The sequence below is a fragment of the Porites lutea genome, chromosome 6 (assembly GCF_958299795.1).
Source record: "Porites lutea chromosome 6, jaPorLute2.1, whole genome shotgun sequence".
Classification (NCBI taxonomy): Eukaryota; Metazoa; Cnidaria; class Anthozoa; order Scleractinia; family Poritidae; genus Porites; species Porites lutea.
Genome location: NC_133206.1, coordinates 35,607,847 through 35,627,303, shown reverse-complemented (window position 1 = coordinate 35,627,303; position 19,457 = coordinate 35,607,847). Strand labels below are relative to the sequence as shown.

The following is a 19,457-nucleotide window of genomic DNA, read 5'->3' as shown; positions in this document are numbered from 1 at the left end:
GAAGGACTTTGATAAGACGCCCGCGCGCCCATCATAGCTGATCAGCGGATGCCAACAAAAGTAATGGCAGCTGGAACCAGCTCGTAAGACTCTGGGAACGAGGTTGGCTGTTGTGCAACAAGACAGCCACATGCCGGTATGTCGTAAGATGTCGTAGATTTTACTCTAGCCAGCCGATCTTGCAGTATTTCAAAATGACAGTGTTCTCCAAAACTGTTAGCTTTAATGATCTGGTTCCTCTGTTGCCAGCACTGGAACTACCAGACACGCTAAAAATGTTATTTTCATACCGAAACTTTGTCCATGCCCTGGCCGGCGCCGTGGTAAGTAAATCACGTTTCACACGTATGTACTACAGTGTCACTAGTTTATTTGCAATCTGGCTTTTCTGTGGTTGCCGTGATGTCATGAGCCTGTGGTAAATCAAGTAAAAATTTCAAACAAATTTAAAGCAGAAAAATAGGAGAAACTGAACTAGATCAAACACAAGAAACCATAGCTCTTCTAGGGATCGATCAGATGACGACCACTGTGTACTTTTGACCAATGTGAGCTTATGACTCTCATGACGGTCTCGACATCATGCTTTCATTGTGCTGGCACGTGTTTGTTATACCAAACAAATCTAGAGATGCCTTGTTCCCCTTTCGAATGGTTCAAAGCCCGGGGGTGGTGGTGGTGGTGGTGGTGAAGGGGGGGGGGGGGGGGGAGAGGGTACTTGGGTTAATTTTTGCTGGGTATGTGCCGTTGGCCTCTCAGAACCCCTAACCCATAATAGTCTATTATGTGGCCATATTACAGACCCCATCTTAGTCACTTTTGGAAAAAAGTAATTTTTGCAATCTCAACTTTTTCACTTTCTGTTTATGCATGAACTGACACATTTGTCAAACTTAATTTTTATTTTTAAATCCCTACATACCTGTATTTTCTGACCCCCAAAATCCTGAAAATGTGTGACCCCAGTCTGGTAACTCTTATAAAAATGCAACCCCATAATAGTCAATCTAGTTGTGAAAATGTGACACCATCCAGTGGCACATACCTATTAGCCTACTACTAGACGATGTAGTAATGTGACAAGATGATCCCTGGATTGATATTCTGGTACAAAGGAAAGCAGAATGAACCCTAAGTCCCCATTATATAACTTTGAAATACTGGTAGTACCCCATGTTATCATGTCAGAGGGGTACAAGCAGATACTTTGCACAAAAAAAAGTACTTGAAAAGTTTGGGTTGTCTGTATGCATGTCTGTCTATATGCACACCTGCAGTGCAGGGAGATTCTGATCAGTAGTGTTTTCACTCTTGCCAATAGAATTAATAATCTTTAATATCGTAGGGAAGTGTGACAGCCATGAGTGTGTTTTTTCCTTTGGATACTGCAAGAACAAGGCTACAAGGTTGTGGTTAAGTTATAAATGTGTACATTGCAGAATAGTTAACAATAAATTATTCACTCATTACAAGTTTCCCTTTTAACAGAAATTGGTGTAACAATAATATTTTTTCATAATCTATCATCTTGAAATGGAATGCAAAGAGAGCACTTCCACAGCCATGATTTCTAGAGAATTTTTAAGTTCTATAATTAGGGACAGGTTAAATCATTCATTAGCATGCAAAAGTGAACAAACCTTACATTCATTGCACTACTACCCTGACTGGAAGGTTATTAGTCTATTAAAACAAAAATCAATGGCTCTGACCCTGATGATGATGATGATGATGATGATAATAATAATAAATATTCATGGTAAATAATAAGTAATGGTAACAGGACTGAGTGGAGTCCAATTCCGTTTGTAATCATACGAGTGATTAACAAAATTGCGGGAGTCCGATTTGTTTAATCACGAGTATGATTACAGACCAAATTGGTCGACACGAAGTTCTGTTACCAATTAATCATAACTTAAACAAAATTTGCGATATAATAGGCTATTTTTAAAATCAAAACACAAGAAATTCTAAATTTTGTTTTGCTGGCAGTGAAAAAAAAAGCTATTTAAGCATGCGCGTGATCGCGCGTACTATCCAATTACTTAGGCATGACACGTACCGTCCTATTAAACTGTCCAATTAAGGCTGAAATCAGGGCAGTTGATAGCCAATCAGATTTGACAATTTTGTTAAAGTTATGATTATAATAATAATAATGATAACAATACTATCATTATTATTAATTTGTCAGCCTTTGTGTAGCCACATCCTCCCCTAGACCTGGGAAAAACAGGTTGGGGAAGCTGTGTGTGGATTTATGTTGGCTAATACATGTCTATTGAAAAGACATACTGTAAGAATACATCATGGTGTCTCAATCTTCAAGAAGGGAAGCGTTAAATATCAATTTTGTATTTTGAAGAATCGTAATGATATTGTATTCAATATAAAAACAAACCTTGAAGAACAAAACCAAATTCTTTTAATTTGTTCATTTCTTTTAGTTGATGATAAAAGGAAAGCCAAGAATACAGCTTATGTGTTGAGGGATATATTCCAAGAGGAAGGACTGTATGTGAAGGACTTGTTAACTAGCTATGGCTACTTTATATATTATTATTTAATTTAACAGGAACCTGATTTCACCAAAATGGAAGAGGGAAATTTTGCTAGACTTCAATTTTTTTATTCTTTTTAGTAGAAATCATGTTAAGAGAAAAATAACTTTATTATTGTGGTGCAAAGTACTGTTAAGTTAGACTCCCAAGCTCAGTGATTTTGTTACCTCTGCATCCTGCATCCCTGGCACCTGAAAATCCCCAAAATATTGGTTCTGGACAGGGACTCATGATTTTTCACAAGATGAGTCCCACGACTCAACATAACTATGTCACAAAATCACTGCAAGCTGTGTTTTTACCATAACAAACTGTGTTAACTTGATTCCCTGTTGTTTTGAGTCATTTTAATTTCCTTTCTATGAGTTGGACAGCTAAAGTGGCGTCAAACACAGAATAGTAATATAATAACAATAATTAATTTCTAAGTTTATATCAGAATTCTAAGTATAAGACATTGCTACTGTTTGTTATTTTTCAGGCAATCTCTATATCGTGGTCTGCTACCAGTACTGTGCAGCCTTTATTGTTCAAATTTCCTTTATTTTTACACCTTTAACGGCCTCAAGACTGTTTTTGTAGGAAAGGGTAAAACATCTTCATCATTACAGGATTTGTTATTTGGATATTTGGCAGGTATGGTGTTTTTTTTTTTGTTGTTGTTGTTTAAAAATTAACTCCCGCAGAATTGTTTTGGAACATCAACATGGCTTCTGTCGTCATATTGTTTTAGGATGTCACCAATATGGCAGATTTTGAGGTCATAAGAAAATGGTAAAAGAGTTGTAAACTAAATCAAACTGATCAGTAATTTGATTCTGACTGCAGTCATGTTTTTTTTCAGGCATTGTAAATGTTCTATTGACAACACCACTCTGGGTTGTGAATACTCGCTTAAAACTACAGGGAGCTTCATTTAGGACTAAAGGTTTAGAAACTAGTGAAACAAAGAAATACAAAGGGATTATTGGTGAGTCTATCTTTTCATGCAAGAAAATAAATAGTTTTTGATTCATTAAGTAGTGAGTGGTTTGTCATATTACAATGTACAGCACCACAGAATATTCCCTTTCCAAGCTAATTAAGGGTTAGGGGTTATCAAAGCACCCTGTGTGCTTTGATATCTATTTACCTCAAGTTTTAGTCATCAGTAACTGTTATTGGATGTAGCTGGGTATAGAAAGAATTATGCCAGTCGAGGAGCGTGTCATACCACCCTCTAAGATCTGCATAATTTTTCATATCACATGCAGTCCCATCCAGCACATTTGCTATTGATTTTCAATCTCTCAATGAAAAAGCAGCACAATTTGAATCTTTGGAGCAAATGTGAAAGTCTATACTTGTTTTTTTTTATTATTTGGGGGGATTTTGTGGCTATAGAAATATAAATGAAGTTGTTATTGTAATTGTCATTGTAATTATAATATTTACACTCCCATTGCCACAAAATACAGGAAACAACAAAAGCCAAAAATTAAAAAAACATTTGTTTTGATTGCTTCGCAGATGGGTTGCAGCGAATTAGCCGTGAAGAGGGCCTGGTATCCCTTTGGAGTGGTACCGGCCCATCTCTTGTTCTTGCTGGTAATCCTGCTATTCAATTTATGGTTTATGAGGCAATCAAAAAATTTTTGATGGAGGATAACAAGAAGGTATGTGCCGTCATACCCCACCAAAAAAAATGAATTAAATAGGACTTGGTGACTAAATTTATTATCAGTGCTGTTTCTGTTACTCAGAATTCTGCCCATCTTTTCTGACCTTGGGCTTGATTGAAATTAATGTCTTTAAATGCTGTGAGACTGGTCAATAGCATATTAGCGTCGTCTATACATTTTAGACCCAATGATTGAACGAAGCATCCCAGCTCATATCTTGGACCGAGTCAATTATAACTGATACACCCTCAAATTTTGACACCTGAAAATTTGGGATCATGAATTGAACAACGAGTAATTCTTGAATTTGCAAGAAAAGAATGTACTCAAACCTCTGCATTCGTAAGGAAAGTATTTTTGCATCGCCGCATGGCGTAATGGCTCAGTTAATTCCAAACGTGCCCATCCCCCCCAGTATTTGTCGAGCACTTGTCAAGCTATGCGTTCCTGCGGTGGGGCATCAGTTCACATCAAAGATCACCCGGGTGGAGGAAATAAGTCATATTCTCTACCATCTATTAAAAAGAAAAACTTGAAAACTTTCTGTTCGAATTCTCCAAAAAAAAAGCGCTCTTCTTTACCAAATCTTCTGCTGTGGTCGTGCTTATGAAAAAAAGCCGCAATTTTGAGGTATTGCCTCTTGCTTTTAAGGTAGATATCAGTGAATTTCATGCCTCCCTTAAAACTCCGGTCCCTCAAGTCAAGTAAGTGATTTTGATACCTTACCTTATAATTGGTGTTTTTGTTTTTTTATGTGATTATGGTTTGCAGTCTTTACGTGGAAGACAATATTTTGCACTGGGTGCAGTGGCCAAAACTGTTTCCACTGTGGTAACATATCCTCTTCAAGTGGCACAGTGTCGGCAGCGGGTAAGTTACTCCAGGGGCTTAACACTTGCTCAACACGTGCCTAACACGTGGTCTGTTACTTCGTGTAGTGGACACTGGGGAGAATAATAGCCTGCGTGGCAGGCGAATAAAGGGGAGGGAGACGGGGAGGGAGGAAAGCACTACACCCCTCCCTTTTTCCCTACCCCCTACCCGTTTCGACGCCTGCTACGCAGGCTAGGGAGAATACTTCATAGTAATAGGTGACCCTCTTAGAATAAATAACAATTATTCACCGAAATGGAGGTGGCTAGTCCTAAATATTTACCGAACTGCGAAGCAGTGAGGTAAATATCCACGACTAGCCACCGACACTGAGGTGAATAATTGTTTTAGTATATACTAAAACAGTGAGATAACTGAGCACAAAAATGACGATTTTTAACTATATACTGTTGCCAACGATTACAATTTTGGCGCGTAATTACTGGGCGGCCGCGGCCGTCGCTTTTTCTTGCCGACAATTAAAACTTTTGAAGGCATTTGTTTAGCTCTTGCGGGGAAATTTCTTCAAAAGGAGTTGTGAATTCTTTTTGTATTTAAAATCATTCTATAAAAAAAGATTATTAAATTTAGTTTTAAGCTTATTTATGAACAACTCAACTAAATAAAGTAACGCAAGACTTTTTCACCGGTTTTATCGATAAATTCGTGTCAAAAAGACAAAGCTTTACCTGTTAAAACTTCCAATCCGAACTTCGTCACCTTCTTCGTGTATTTCGGAAACAGCTTGCTTGATTAGTTGTGAAATTTCTTTGTTTGTTTACGGCAGCAAACCGGGAAGGCATTTTGCTCGCAACTTACGCGAGTTTGGCGTCGCTCGCTCGGAGGAACTGGAGGTGAATCAGTGAATAGTGCAGGATATTCACTGATTGAGTAGCGAATCAGAGCGCGCGAAAAACACTATCCACTGTTTTAGTATACATATACAGGTTATTAGTATATACTAAAACAGTGGATAGTGTTTTCCGCGCGCTCTGATTGGCTACTCAATCAGTGAATATCCTGCACTATTCACTGATTCACCTCCAGTTCCTCGGAGCGAGCGACGCCAAACTCGTGTAAGTTGCAAGCAAAATGCCTTCCAGGTTTGCTGCCGTAAACAAACAAAGAAATTTCACAACTAACCAAGCAAGCTGTTTCCGAAATACACGAAGAAGGTGACGAAGTTCGGATTGGAAGTTTTAACAGGTAAAGCTTTGTCTTTTTGACACGAACTTATCGATAAAACCGGTGAAAAAGTTTTTTGTTTACAAATGCAAATGAAGCTTAAGTCTTGCTTACTTTATTCAGTTTAGTTGAGTTGTTCATAAATAAGCTTAAAACTAAATTTAATAATCTTTTTTTATAGAATGATTTTAAATACAAAAAGAATTCACAACTCCTTTTGAAGAAATTTCCCCGCAAGAGCTAAACAAATGCCTTCAAAAGTTTTAGTTGCCGGCAAGAAAAAGCGACGGCCGCGGCCGCCCGGTCATTACGCGCCAAAATTGTAATCGTTGGCAACAGTATTTGAGTTAAAAATCGTCGTTTTTGTGCTCAATTATCTCACTGTTTTAGTATATACTAAAACAATTATTCACCTCAGTGTCGGTGGCTAGTCGTGGATATTTACCTCACTGCTTCGCAGTTCGGTAAATATCCAGGACTAGCCACCTCCACTTCGGTGAATAATTGTTATTTATTAACGTAAAACGAAAGAACCAACGTATTTGCTACTCCCCACTAGATTTGTTTTGTAAGTTTATTCCAGTATTACGTGACCAGGTGCATGAAAACCTCGCTGTGGAGAGAGATGGTCACTAGTGAAAGCTTTCTGGTCTTAGCCTGGTTACTCCCAAAGCAACGTTGAAGATCAGAGCTCTTAGTTCTCATCTTCAGCGGCTTCACCATTTGTAGAGATATTAAATTCTGCAAGCAGAATACTGCAATCCTTATCGTACTACGTGAAAATTTACTCTGCATTTGTAGTTTATTTCCTCCAACACAGCTCCGTTAAATTCATTGCGTTGGTTACAAAGTAAAATTAATGGTAACGCTCTTGTCCTCTTTCTTCAGTCCGGACAAAAAACACCCAGTGGCAAGGGAGACATTTTCTCTCTCATGGCGAGAATTGTCAAGTACGTATTCAAGCAATATAAAGCTTAGTTGCTGCAAAATACCATTGATAATCTAATCTGCAGATTTGTTTAAAAAAAATGAAAGTGTTAATTTGGTCGAGTTCACTTTCGTTGATCAGCTTGTGGAATCCGTCTGAAGGATTTTTGGACCGCAGTTTGTAGCTTGCTCCAGGCGAGCGCGGGAGTAGTATTTCCCTTCATTTTCCCCATTTACGATTTAACTCGCTTCCCATCAGCTGAATGCGGCCGGGGCTCTGCTTTTGAACGCCTGGAACAGGCTAGACAGTTCGGGTTGTGGCGGACGGAGGGACGGGTGCTCGGGGTTGTTAGAGATAATATATATAACATGGAGTCCTAGGTATAATACTTCTGGAAGCTATAAAACGTATTTTAGATGCCGGTTATTTAGCCACGTGAGGAGGTACTGTAGAGCGCTTGGTGCGAACACTCGTCTCTCGCGCTTGACTGTCTCCGCCTCCGCGCTCAGGTTATGCAGGCTATTTGGGTTAGAAATTTCCCGTCGGATTTTTTTTCAGGGGTGGGATGGAAAGGGGTGGATTGCAAATATTTTAACGACAGGGTTATATAGGCTTTCATTGGCAATGAACGTAAAAGGCATTTTAGCATATCACACTTTCGTCTTACCAAAGTATTAGCCCGAGCAACAGGCGTTTCTATATCGTGGAGGTTCAGGCGGGTTTTTGGGTGCAAACGGTAAGCTGGCCGCGAATTGCTTTATGTTATAATCCAGATAGTTGCGGTATATTGTTCTTCATCTCCCCGCTTGGCAAATGTTTCAAAGGTTGTACTTTTTGATGATTTACGACGTAAAACCTTAACAAAATACTGAACCATGAGATTAAGGGCTCCTTTTCTCTATGTTTGATTTCGGCATTTTACGGCGAAGCAGCCAGACTTGGGTGTGACCGAGTCTTTTTTTGTGTGATGTTAATACAACCGCTGTAATGAACAATACAAGAGGAGAAAAAACACCAGTGGTGCTTCGTGAATAGTTAGTTCATAAAATACATCTTCCTTTAATCTAATAGCAGTGTTGCTATTTTAAATCATCGTCTCACTTTATGAATGTAGTGCCTGCAAGTACAGATACAATTGAGCGACAGATGTTCCCACAGTTGACTTCACGCATGTAAATTTGTGTTTTAAAAACCTCATAAACCGTGTGACAAAGAGACCTCGTGATATTCTTAGGTGCAGCCACATGACAAAGTATCTATGTTGCTTGATAGAACCAGAACAATAAAATGTTTGCAAAGAGTTTGCTTGAGAAAAGAGCGGAGGGAAACGCTTTTGGCGCTGTGCAAACCAGAATAGACTGGGTGTACATTGGACACAGCATTCGGTGTATTTATTCGTAGACCTTATAATATTACCCTGCGAGTAGAGGCCTTCATCGAGAAAGATCGAAGGGCCTCTTCTCGCAAGGTAAATAATATAGGGAGTAGCAATTAAACCAATTATTATACTGAGTGTAATACTTGGCAAAGGGCAGATATAATGTTGCTAATAGTTCAACTACTGAAACTTATATCTCTCGAGCGGCACCATAAACGAACAAAAAGAATAAAAAAAAATAATGATTAATGCAAAAGCGGTTTTATATAAAAACAATGATGAAGTTTTTTTCACTCTGTTAAAATAACATAATGGTTTTTATTCGTTATTCCGCAGGGATCAAGGTTTTATTGGACTTTATAAAGGCCTGGAGGCTAAGCTTCTTCAAACTGTGTTAACAGCCGCTTTAATGTTCGCCGCTTATGAAAAAATCGCTGCATTTATATTTAGGTTACTTCGGAAAAGTTCGAGATAGTCTATGAAATATTGTTGAAAGGAAGTGATTTCAGTAAAGCAGATTTCTGAAAACCTAATTAATATAGAATAATATACTATTAACAAACTTGGCCGGTTGCTTAAACAAATTACAACTGAGTTCGCGATTTAAGGCGATCTGTGCACCAGCAGATCCGTTCAAGAAGATTATTTTTTGGAGCCAGTTGTTTTTCTACACTACACCAGTTGCCTTCTTGATATTATGGAGCCGGAAGCGGACTTTTTGCATTCTTTGACAGTGGTTTTTCCCAATTTTTCCGGCAAATCGTCTCTGTAAGACTGAAAGACACTTGGCAATTGACCACTACAGAAAATAACAAACCATACCATAATGCTCTTTGTTTGCCACCCCAATGGCAAGAGAGTCAAAATGGCCCTAAGAGAAACTGAAGACAATGCTTATGCAAAATTTTGGGGTTACAAACAGAGCCTTATGGTATGTTATGGTATTTTCTGTAGTGGTCAATAGCAATTAGTTCGCATCAAGGCACATCGAAGGGAAAAGGCTTTACTTCCGGCTGACGTGCTTCCCCTCATACACAACTTTGCGTGCGTTTCGCGTAAGCACCTTACTGTGTACAGTAAACAACGTTCAGATATTGGTGTTGGCCAAATTGAAAACACTTGAAACACTGTTTTGTTAAACGACCGCTACACTTCGTTTGGCAACCGCCCATTCATTTTATGAATTAAAGCGAAAATAATCCAAACCAAATGGTTACAATACAGAGATATGCACAAATGTTTTTTATTCTGTTTGACATTTCATGTTTTAGCAAGTCTTTGAAAGGGCATTGCTAGGCGTTTTAGTATTTTTTTTTTTTCATCGTCATTTATCCATTCGGCATTTCCACATCTCCAATAAGACACCTTGTTTGCCCCCCAAAAACTTTGCATAACCTTTGTTTTTTATTTCTCCTCGTTATTACAGTCGTCCCAAGAGAAATTCAAGACAATGCTAATACAAGGTGTATCATGGGTGATGTGCAAATGGCGATATAGAGACATTTAAGCACGTAATTTATGTTTGTGATGAGATCCTAAGCTGTAATCATTTGAAACTTTCATGATACTCTTTGGTTTTAGAATTTTGCAAAATGAACTTTGGGGATTTATTTAAATTTCGGGTTTTAATATTTTGGCAATATTGCGTGTAGCAGTTTATTTAACGGTACTCATAAGGCGCCTGTAGAAAATGGACTGGAATCGAATGGGATTCAGTGAAGCACACTGCGCATACTCGTTTTTCATGTATTCCCCAAAAATCAATAAAGAATTTTTTTACAAGAAAGCGTTTACCTCTCTTATCGTACATTTGCTGTTGTTTTACTTCTCGATGTAGATTTTAAGACGGTGCGCGCGCAGGACGCTCAAGTCTGCATTGACTCTTTCCCAGTCCCATTAAGCCTTAGGAAACTGATGATGGTCGTGAGGAATGCTGGGAAGGACGAAAGCGTGGTCGCCGTTCGACTGGGAACGAGTACGAGGCCATGGGGAGGAATGAAGAACATGTGGTTTCTTTTGTTTGATACCATTTTTCACCTATTTAATAGCATCCGCTAGTAACACGTTTTTAATCGTTTACAAACTCAGGAATGATACGTTTAAATTTACAAATTACAGATTTGTGCGTTCTGCGCATGACCATGGAAAAACGATTGCTCAACAGGTTTTTCAATGGAGTGTCTAGGATAATATTACGTCAAGTTGTTTTGTTTTGCAAGAGTGCATTTCTTAATGTTTTGATTTTACCTTGCGTCACTCTCTCTTTCGTCAAGTTATGCACGTACAAGTCTTTTTCGGGAAGGAAGGAATTCATGGGATTAACGATGGCCTTTCCCATTCCCACATCTACAGTTTGCATCACAGTATGAAATGTTTTTAAAATTACGCCATCTTGAGAAAAGCGAGATCGATCTGATCAAAATAACACGATGGTTCGGGAATTCCAAGTGAATTAACTTCCGTTTTCTGTGTTATTTTGATAACCGCACAGAAATTGTTAGTATTGTTCAGTTTATTACATATCGCATATCGAACATCGCACGTGACACATGTGGTTCGTCAAATTCAGCTACGTCTCGATCTGGACTGATTTGCATTCCTATGTAGTGTTTTGTTTTGTTTTGTTTTTTTCATCACTGTAGTATTAAAAAGTGTCAATAATGAAAACCTACTGAAAATAGAATGAAAGCAAGTCAGTTTAACCAATTGACTTACAGTTGAAACCGGGAGTTAAAAGAAGTCTATATTGTGCTTTGTATTTTGTTTTGTTCTGGGATTTAATATCGGCCATGCTTTTTAGCATACTCCGCCCGTGTATTGTGTCTCAGTTGATTGTAGTGCTCAAGTGCTGCGATAAGATGCTAAACCACAGACACCACACAGGACTCTCAAAATTTTCATTTTTCTCTGTTTAGTCATGAAATTAATGTTTTAGGATCAACTGCTTAAATACAATTCCCAGGTTTGGAAATTTAACAGTAAGGAATTGCCCCCAAGAAAGGAAATTAGTTCAGATGTCACATATCCTGCTCTCCCCACTCCCCCAAGGAAGTCACTATTAAGTCATTAACAGTTAGGCGCTGAGACTATTAGCATTAACAGTGAAGGTACTTGCTCCGACGCGTTTTTACGCTAAATGACGCCGGCTCAATATAAGCTTTACTGGCTTTGTTTATCGGATTGTCTGCACATGAATCACAGCAAGTACTTTGTTTTGACGACACTCATTAAAAACCCTTTCGTAACCGCATTTAAGTGTCGAGTCAGAGGCTTTCGTATGTTCATAAGTCAATTACTTTTGTTTTAGGCTTATTTTCTTTTTCCCCCTTTATTATCTTCGAAACAATACTTAGTATTACAAACACTTGCCTTAGTTTCCCTTGCATTGTAACACTTTTAACTTGAGGTTAGCTTAATCCCGTTCTTTGAGTGTACGGAAAGAATTTGAACACACTCTGAAGTGGAACCTACTGGAAACGCCTTTCAAAAATGTGATGTGATGTGATGTGATGTGCGGATCAGTGATGAGTACTTCTACCTCATGGCACACTGCCACTTTACACCCGCCAGAAACAAACATGTACTTTGTGAGTTTTGCGGAGATTGAAAGAAGAATAGAAAAGTCTGTGTTACTAACTATTCAACTGACTCGCAACAGTTTTTCAAATGGGAGAAACTGTAGACTTATCCCAAGTGAGGGTTGTACCGCGGCCTTCAGCAAATTTGTTGATATGTTAATTAAGTGACGTCAGTGATTACCGCGGTCAGTTCTACTCGTAAACAATGAATATTAAAAAGATAGGAAAAAGGCATGTTACGGGTCTCACATAAAATGACTGGCAAATACTAAGATTGTTGTTGACCTTTTCACTTATTCGGTCCTTTCTAGGATTCATTAGTGATCTTGTACATGACAGGTCCATGAGTGCTCAAGATAGCTGAGAGAAAATTATTAGTGCCAAAATTGAGAGATATTTTCACCTAGGATTTTCATAAGAGGGGCGTTTCTTTAAAAAGCTATTAACCTAACTCTTCTTTAATCCAGTCTTATGTATGTTCTGTTCAGTTGTAATCGTGATAAACTCATTGAGTGTACAGTATGATTTCGTACTAAAAGCTCATATCGAAGAAACCAGCACTTTGCAAAATTGTAGATTTTCTGGATGATAGCCAACCAAACGCTTCAATTGTTTGCCCATATTTTTAAACCCAAGTTATACAGGAGTCTGTCCCGTTTTGAAATGGAAACCCTGAACTCGTCACAGCAGTCATATGGACACCCTACACGTACACGTTAAGTGGCCACAGAACAGCGTTAGTCACTTTTTTAAAAAATAGACGCTTTTCCTCATAAACTATGTAAAGGTCCGGCGACCTTTTGTTGCACATGCACATCCGCATGTGGTCGGAAGTCACATGTTTATACCAAATGCGAGCCTTATGAAAACTTTCAAGTGGAGGCCCATAAACAATAGAAAGTAAGCAACTTAAGGTTTCAGAAATCTGTTAGAAAAATTTGTTACTCAAACCCTAAACGGCGTATTTATACCTAGAGCCATTCGTACATTGTAGCTAGTAATTTCACCTATTCTTTTTCATTTCTTTGCCTGAGTTTTTGGACTGTTTAATAGAGGATACAAGAAAAAAAGGGTAGGCACGGCCTAGCTCTGGTCACGACGCCGGCCACTGAATGATGACCTGCGACAGTTAAACAGACAGTACAAAGTGGACACTTGCTCTACACACCTGTTTGCTTAGTTTAAGGTGCTGGGTAAGTTTTCTTGGTCACTTTATTGCTTATAGAGATATTGACTTGGTAAATAAGTTTATACAAAGCCCAACAAATTATTGGCATGCTATATGTTCGGATTGTAGAAGTTTTAAAAACAATCTATCGAACGAGCAACTTAACACTTCGTGTTGTTATGACCTTCCGGCCTCAAAAGGAAATACTCGTCACCCCACATCCTTTATGAAACAACCCTGCATGCGATCACGTCAGTTGATGTATCTTTGATTTAACCCACACAATAACTATTATAGACACCCTCGCCTGCCTATAGGATGGAAAACAAAAGGCTTTCTGTAACCTGAACTATGTGAAGCATTCACCGGAAACTGGTCTTCTGTCATCTGTGACTAATACTACATCACATGTCTATAATAATCTCTTGAGTATTATAAATGCTTGTAAATAGAGTTGAATATACATTTCTAACGCAAAACACAACACGGCATCAAACTCGCGCGAAGTAAGAGGGACCCTGCGATATGAACAAGTGGTTAACACCTCGATGCGAGGTTCGTTTTGAGAGACAAGAGGCAGATGATAACAGTGGTTACTATGGCATTTTAACATGGTTTATTCAGCTTTATTTGGACGTTTTTTTCGCACTTGGTTCAAGTTTGCTATCACTCCAGTTGATGTGGAGAGAATTATTTCCCATTTCACAGCAAGAGCCGAGCAGCATCAGAGCGGTGGCTTGCGGGCAGGAATACGACTTACGATCCTTTACTGTGATTGAGTTAAAACAGTACGATGGAGTTCAGCAAAACAGTATTTATTTCGCAGTCAACGGCAAAGTTTTTGATGCTACAAACGCGAGCGGTATTCAATTTCTTGACGGTGCTATTGATTGCATTGCGGGTAGGGACGCTAGCCGCGCATTAGCGACTTACTCGCTAACCGAAAGTCAGAAAAGTGAATCTCAAATGGACGATCTATCGGATATGAACCCACTCCAACTGGACTGTCTCTTTCACTGGGAAATGCAGTGTTTAGAGGTTTATCCATGTGTAGGAAAGCTCGTCAAAAGTCATCAGCCACGTGCTCTTCAACAAGTGTGTATCAGAACAATTCGCGCTTCTTTGAGAAAATCGAACTCGTGTTCCAAACTAGACGAGCAAGCAGACGAACTACCACTTCCAAAAATATTACGAAACAATATAGTAAATTATGGATAGGATCTTAGAAATTTGTAGCCGGCTGGCTGGCTTTTCATATTGTAAATATTCTTATTGTACATATTTCAAACCGATCGGAAAAATAGAGAGTAATTAAATTATTTATAGTGCCTAACATTTGTAAAAAAGACAGCAGATGCGAAGCATTTAATATTATAGAGAATTAATCTGTGAATTGCTCTTGATTCCTTTCAAAATCGGAAGGCCACCCAGATGAAATTGTATTTTTATAATTTATGTTATGTCATGGTTTGCAGTCAATACAAGGTAATCTTGTTCAAGTGCTCGAAGTAGTAGTAGCGGCTTTCAATTTCATTGTTTATACTGAATAATAGTGGCAACTATCCAAAACTTAGTGAATTTGAATTGAAACAACACAAATGACGCGAGCTAGATGTTACAATACTAGAAGCGCTAGTTTTGAAGCGCTGTGTGACAGGTTATCATAGGCTTGCAACGAGAGAACAGCTGTGGAGATTTCGTGTAGTATTTTTAGATATCAAATTACAATGAGAATAATAGCAGTATTCAATAACATAAAGCGCGATGAGTCTGTGAACAAAGGCATTCCATGTTTAAATATGGCTGAAAATAGCTGTTTCTATTTTGAGTTGTTAATTCGCCGTGGAATATTCTACGGTCTTGAATGTACAAAGCAAAAACCATCAAAACCAATCTTGTAAATAAGTACATACTGTAAAAATAAATTAATGTTTTCCAATGTCAAGAAATATCGTGTCCAAGTTTTTTTTCTGTTTTCTCGTCAGAAATAGAAGGTAAGAAGACTCAGTGAGCTTGTGACCGGGTATACAGCTGAGTTCATTGTTATTATCATTATATTTTCACGGCAAAGCTTTCTCACAGCGAGAAAACGCTTAATTGTTCTTGATTTTTCCAGGGAGCTGGAAGCAAACTGCTAACGTTGCAATAATTCAAATTTGAAGGAAACATAAATTTACGTTTACAACAACGCATTTCCTGCCCTCTTCTTTTAACAAGAGGAAAGATGGACGTCAGCGAAGGAAGTTGTGCTTTCGTTCATATTAAAACGTGAAATTCCGCTGCGTGCGTGGGAGGTGCTTGCTGACAATTTACATTGCGCAACAACGTAAGATACCCCAGGCACTTCGCTTTAATTTTCTGCTCTGTTGACTCTCCACTATTGCAAATATTTGCCAGCATCCTTGTTTACATGTTGGTGAATAATTAACAAAGGAATTTGCCTACAGAAAATACATCATGCTAAGTAAGATTGGCAAGACTTCGAAACTTAGCTCCAGCTCCTTACATGAATATTAAGTATGAAATAAAATGGAAAGTGTTGAAAAGGAAGAAAAGTAAATAAGCCATGCAATCTTTGTAAACTTTTGCCATTTCAGAATCGCATTGGGCAAAAGAATATTTTGGCATGCAAAAATAACGGACTGGCCTTCTTTCTAGACACAATCGTTTAGATCGTTTGTGACCTGGGTATTATAACGGAATGAAGCAAGCTAATCAGGAAATAACTAAAAATACAGATTTTCCTCACAATCCGATACTTTCTTAGCTAATCTACTTCCTTTTTTCAATATCTCTTTCGGGTTGTTTGATGCAATGTTTTTATTTCGATAATCAGTGAGCTTTTGATACAAGTGCGCCCGGAGTGCGCCTTGTCGATTTCGTCTCTCGTACTTAAAAGATTCACCTAACGATTGATTGTGATTGAGTGTGTGTGTGTACGTAAACGAGGCGTTCCTTCTGTATAGTAAAAAAAAATATATCACAAGCTTGCATTTCGACCGTTTCGCAGAGCCTTACTTTGCTTTTGGACCTTCTGCGCAAGCTTACCCGTTTGTTTTTGTTATTGTTTTCTGACTGACTCCTTCATCACTACGAGAAAAATGTCATTTTGATACAAGTTGAAAGTTGTCGTCTGGCGGCAATTGAGAAAAGTACTTTAGTCTCCATAAAAAAAACGAAACAACACAACGGCAACACTTTGCTGGATGCATCTATCCACAATGTTCCTGATGCATAACATGACTAGTGTCAGCCTCGTGTGTCATGAATAGCCTGCGTAGCAAGCGTTTCGGCGCGAGTTCGTCAGGAAAGTTGAGACAAGAGCAAAAAAAGGAATGACAGGGGAGGTCAAAGAAAGCGCGTAACAAAAATTATGCTCCTCGTGCAGAGGCGTTCTTTTGCTGTTTTTAAAGTTCTCGTTGCCGCCGTGTTCGTGGTCGCTTAAGCTTCCTAACGAAAAATACGCCTACAATAAAGGTTATTCATTTTGTATCAGTTTTCTGAAATCCCATTTATTTTGATACCTATATTTCACAATTAAATGACGCCAAGCTTCTTTTTTTGTCACGTCGCTTCCGGACTTTATACAATTTCACAACCTTAACACCCTGCTAAAAACATATTAATCGATGCTAATCTTTTGAAAACTATTTTAAAATCGCCCTTTATCCATGAGCTCACGTATTTCAACAAACCTTAATAATGAGTTCAAGATTCTGAGACCTATATACCTAAGTATTAAAAAAAGCTAAAAAAGATAATTTCCAAAACGGCCCAGGGATTCGAGCAGAATAGAAGAAGTCTTGAGTTCACTCAAGCACATGTAAACATTGGTACCTCTTTATATACAACCTGCAAAAGGCACGTAACAGCATTTTCAACAGCCAATCTATTTTAACCCAAGAATAGTCTATGCACCGCTTTCCGCTGTTCATTTGGACGCGCCTCAAACCCACTCACTATTTCTGGAACAGGCAGTCCAGACAGGAAATAGCTTATCACATGAGAAGACACACAGGGCTTGCACTGTAAGTATCCCGGAGAGCTCCATACAATTCCTTATAATTTTGTTATGATTAAGTCGGATTAGCTGCCCGCGGAGAAAAAATCCCTGCGCGGGATTGTACTTCCAGTAAGAAGCCTCTGTGTCCTCTCGTGGCTGAACTTCTGTAAAAAAGACAAGAAATGCCAGTGTCTGAACTGATGCCTGTTAAGCCGTAAAGAGATCCAAAAGCCGGGCCTGATGATTTTCGATCCTCATCATACACTAGTTACCTCAGGCCCCGGCCTCAGGCACGAGTTTAGTTTATAATAATAATAATTATAATAATAATTTATGAACTTATTGTGCGCAGCTTAACATGAGAATGATCAGCTGCGCATTACAACTACATTACTGTACAAGAAACAAATAAAAGATAATGCATTTAAAAATAAAAAATAAAGTAATAAAAAATAAAAAGGCGCGGGCACTAATCTTCGTGAATTCGGATTTCAAATTTTACTGCTGGCAACTCACAGAGTAGTAATGTTCGCAAACGAATCCGACCCGAGTCTCCCACCTGCTACCTTGTCTCCTTATCGAGGAAAAATTTCTGTCAACCTGTGGGGGGCTACTAAAAAAGTTCTTTACCGAGGAGCTCTTGGATCCAAGTTTTCACCGATTTATTGACCATTTTTTGACAGGAAAGGTTCCCCTTTCGTTATACGTTCCACTGAAAAATGAGTGGTACCCCTCTCACAGTCCTTGCTCTCAACCTGCATCCCTTTTCTAAAAGATTCAAGTAGAGTTTTTTTATATGAACATAGTAAAAGGTCCGAGCCCTTTCCCGCGGAACCTCCTTGTATAGACCATTATAACCAGTACTCCCAAAACAGTCTCTTCGTTACGTCAGAATTTGAAAGAAAATTCTCATCCCTTCTTAGAAGGCACACGTACACCGGACACTAACCTACCATCAGGGTTCTTTTTTTCGGCAAAAAGCGGAAAAAAAGGTGGGGAACGGGAAGAGTAAAAAAAGAAAAGGAAGAAGGGTCGCCTGATTGCAGGTAACCAGACACTGGATTCGACTGATTGAATTTCAAACGAAAATATAAGGAATTACAAATCCTGTAAAAGTAGTTTTAAGTTTATCCGAGATATCTGATCTCTTCTGGGGCTATCTCGTTACCGTTTAAGTCAAGTTTTAAGTAAAAAAGTGAAAATTACGTCCTCAAATAACATTTTGATGAATGCTCAGCTGAAATATAAATTTCTATTCAAAAATTGTTTTTTTGTCTATTCTACGAGCACGTCATGTTGGCTACACGGGGATTCCCGGCTGCACCAACCTTCAGGAGTAATATTTAACTGAGGAGAATGAAAGACTTGTGGCAGTGCCTTTGCATCGGCAGTTGTTAATGATCTGATTTTCTAGTCTTCTTGGATAAGAAGAAAAAACCATAGTACCGATCTCACGGTAAATTGACTTGATCTGTTAGTGCACTTAAAAGAACCACTAAGGATTAAACAAAGCTCTATTAGTGAACACCTCTAGTTCCTCACTCTCTTCATATTCACACTGGCATTCATAACTCACTACTTCATTAATAATTGTTAATTGCACCACAAGCAGTCTGGCAAAGTCTCCTTCCTACACAGTGTTGTAAATAATCCCTGAAAATCCCTAAGGTGTGTAGAAAAGAATATTGAAAATGGCCACAGTGCTGCCTAACGAACAAATCACATTCAACAACAAACATATCCCGGTTACAGGGGTCTGTCCTTAAAATATCCACGACGACCGAGAGAGAGAGAGAGAGCAAACTGCTTGACCCGTCTGCATCACTGCATGTGCGAAAAGATATTAATTAAATCATCAGAATCAGCTTATGCCCATTCACACCAACAAAACTTGCTTCGTTAAATCGGGTTGAACAAAACAAAATCAGTTAAAGAAAACTACAGGACTGGCTTTTACATAGAATTCACGTAAGTTTTAACTTGTGCTTTCATTTGTGCTAACTCTGCTAAACTGAAAAAAAAAGAAGTAAACAGTGTTTATGATGAAAACAATTATAAACCGTGTTTAACCAAACAGCTTTTAAACAGGTTTATGCTTGGTATGATTGGGGCAATTGCT

General features: G+C 38.5%; 2 protein-coding genes across 2 annotated transcripts; both read left to right on the top strand.

The window, feature by feature from the left end:
* The first annotated feature begins 106 nt into the window (after positions 1 to 106).
* On the top strand, positions 107 to 10,205 carry LOC140941484 (peroxisomal membrane protein PMP34-like). The gene is made up of 9 exons (XM_073390481.1): positions 107 to 323; positions 1,346 to 1,406; positions 2,451 to 2,517; positions 3,046 to 3,200; positions 3,409 to 3,534; positions 4,074 to 4,219; positions 4,997 to 5,095; positions 7,172 to 7,233; positions 8,926 to 10,205. Exons 1-9 carry the CDS (start codon positions 195 to 197, stop codon positions 9,062 to 9,064), a joined length of 984 nt encoding a protein of 327 aa, XP_073246582.1. The 5' UTR covers positions 107 to 194; the 3' UTR covers positions 9,065 to 10,205.
* A 3,492-nt stretch (positions 10,206 to 13,697) lies between these two features.
* LOC140941285 (uncharacterized) lies at positions 13,698 to 15,284 on the top strand. Its single transcript, XM_073390268.1, has one exon. The coding sequence runs from the start codon at positions 13,861 to 13,863 to the stop codon at positions 14,551 to 14,553; it is 693 nt and encodes a 230-aa protein (XP_073246369.1). The 5' UTR covers positions 13,698 to 13,860; the 3' UTR covers positions 14,554 to 15,284.
* The last annotated feature ends 4,173 nt before the right edge of the window (positions 15,285 to 19,457 follow it).

Bases quoted from the DNA above. Each gene is read 5' to 3' on its own strand.
- LOC140941285 (XM_073390268.1), top strand. From the start codon at position 13,861: ATGAACAAGTGGTTAACACCTCGATGCGAGGTTCGTTTTGAGAGACAA.
- LOC140941484 (XM_073390481.1), top strand. From the start codon at position 195: ATGACAGTGTTCTCCAAAACTGTTAGCTTTAATGATCTGGTTCCTCTG. The intron at 3,201-3,408 runs GTATGGTGTTTT...GTTTTTTTTCAG, and splicing joins GTTATTTGGATATTTGGCAG to GCATTGTAAATGTTCTATTG. The intron at 4,220-4,996 runs GTATGTGCCGTC...TATGGTTTGCAG, and splicing joins TGATGGAGGATAACAAGAAG to TCTTTACGTGGAAGACAATA.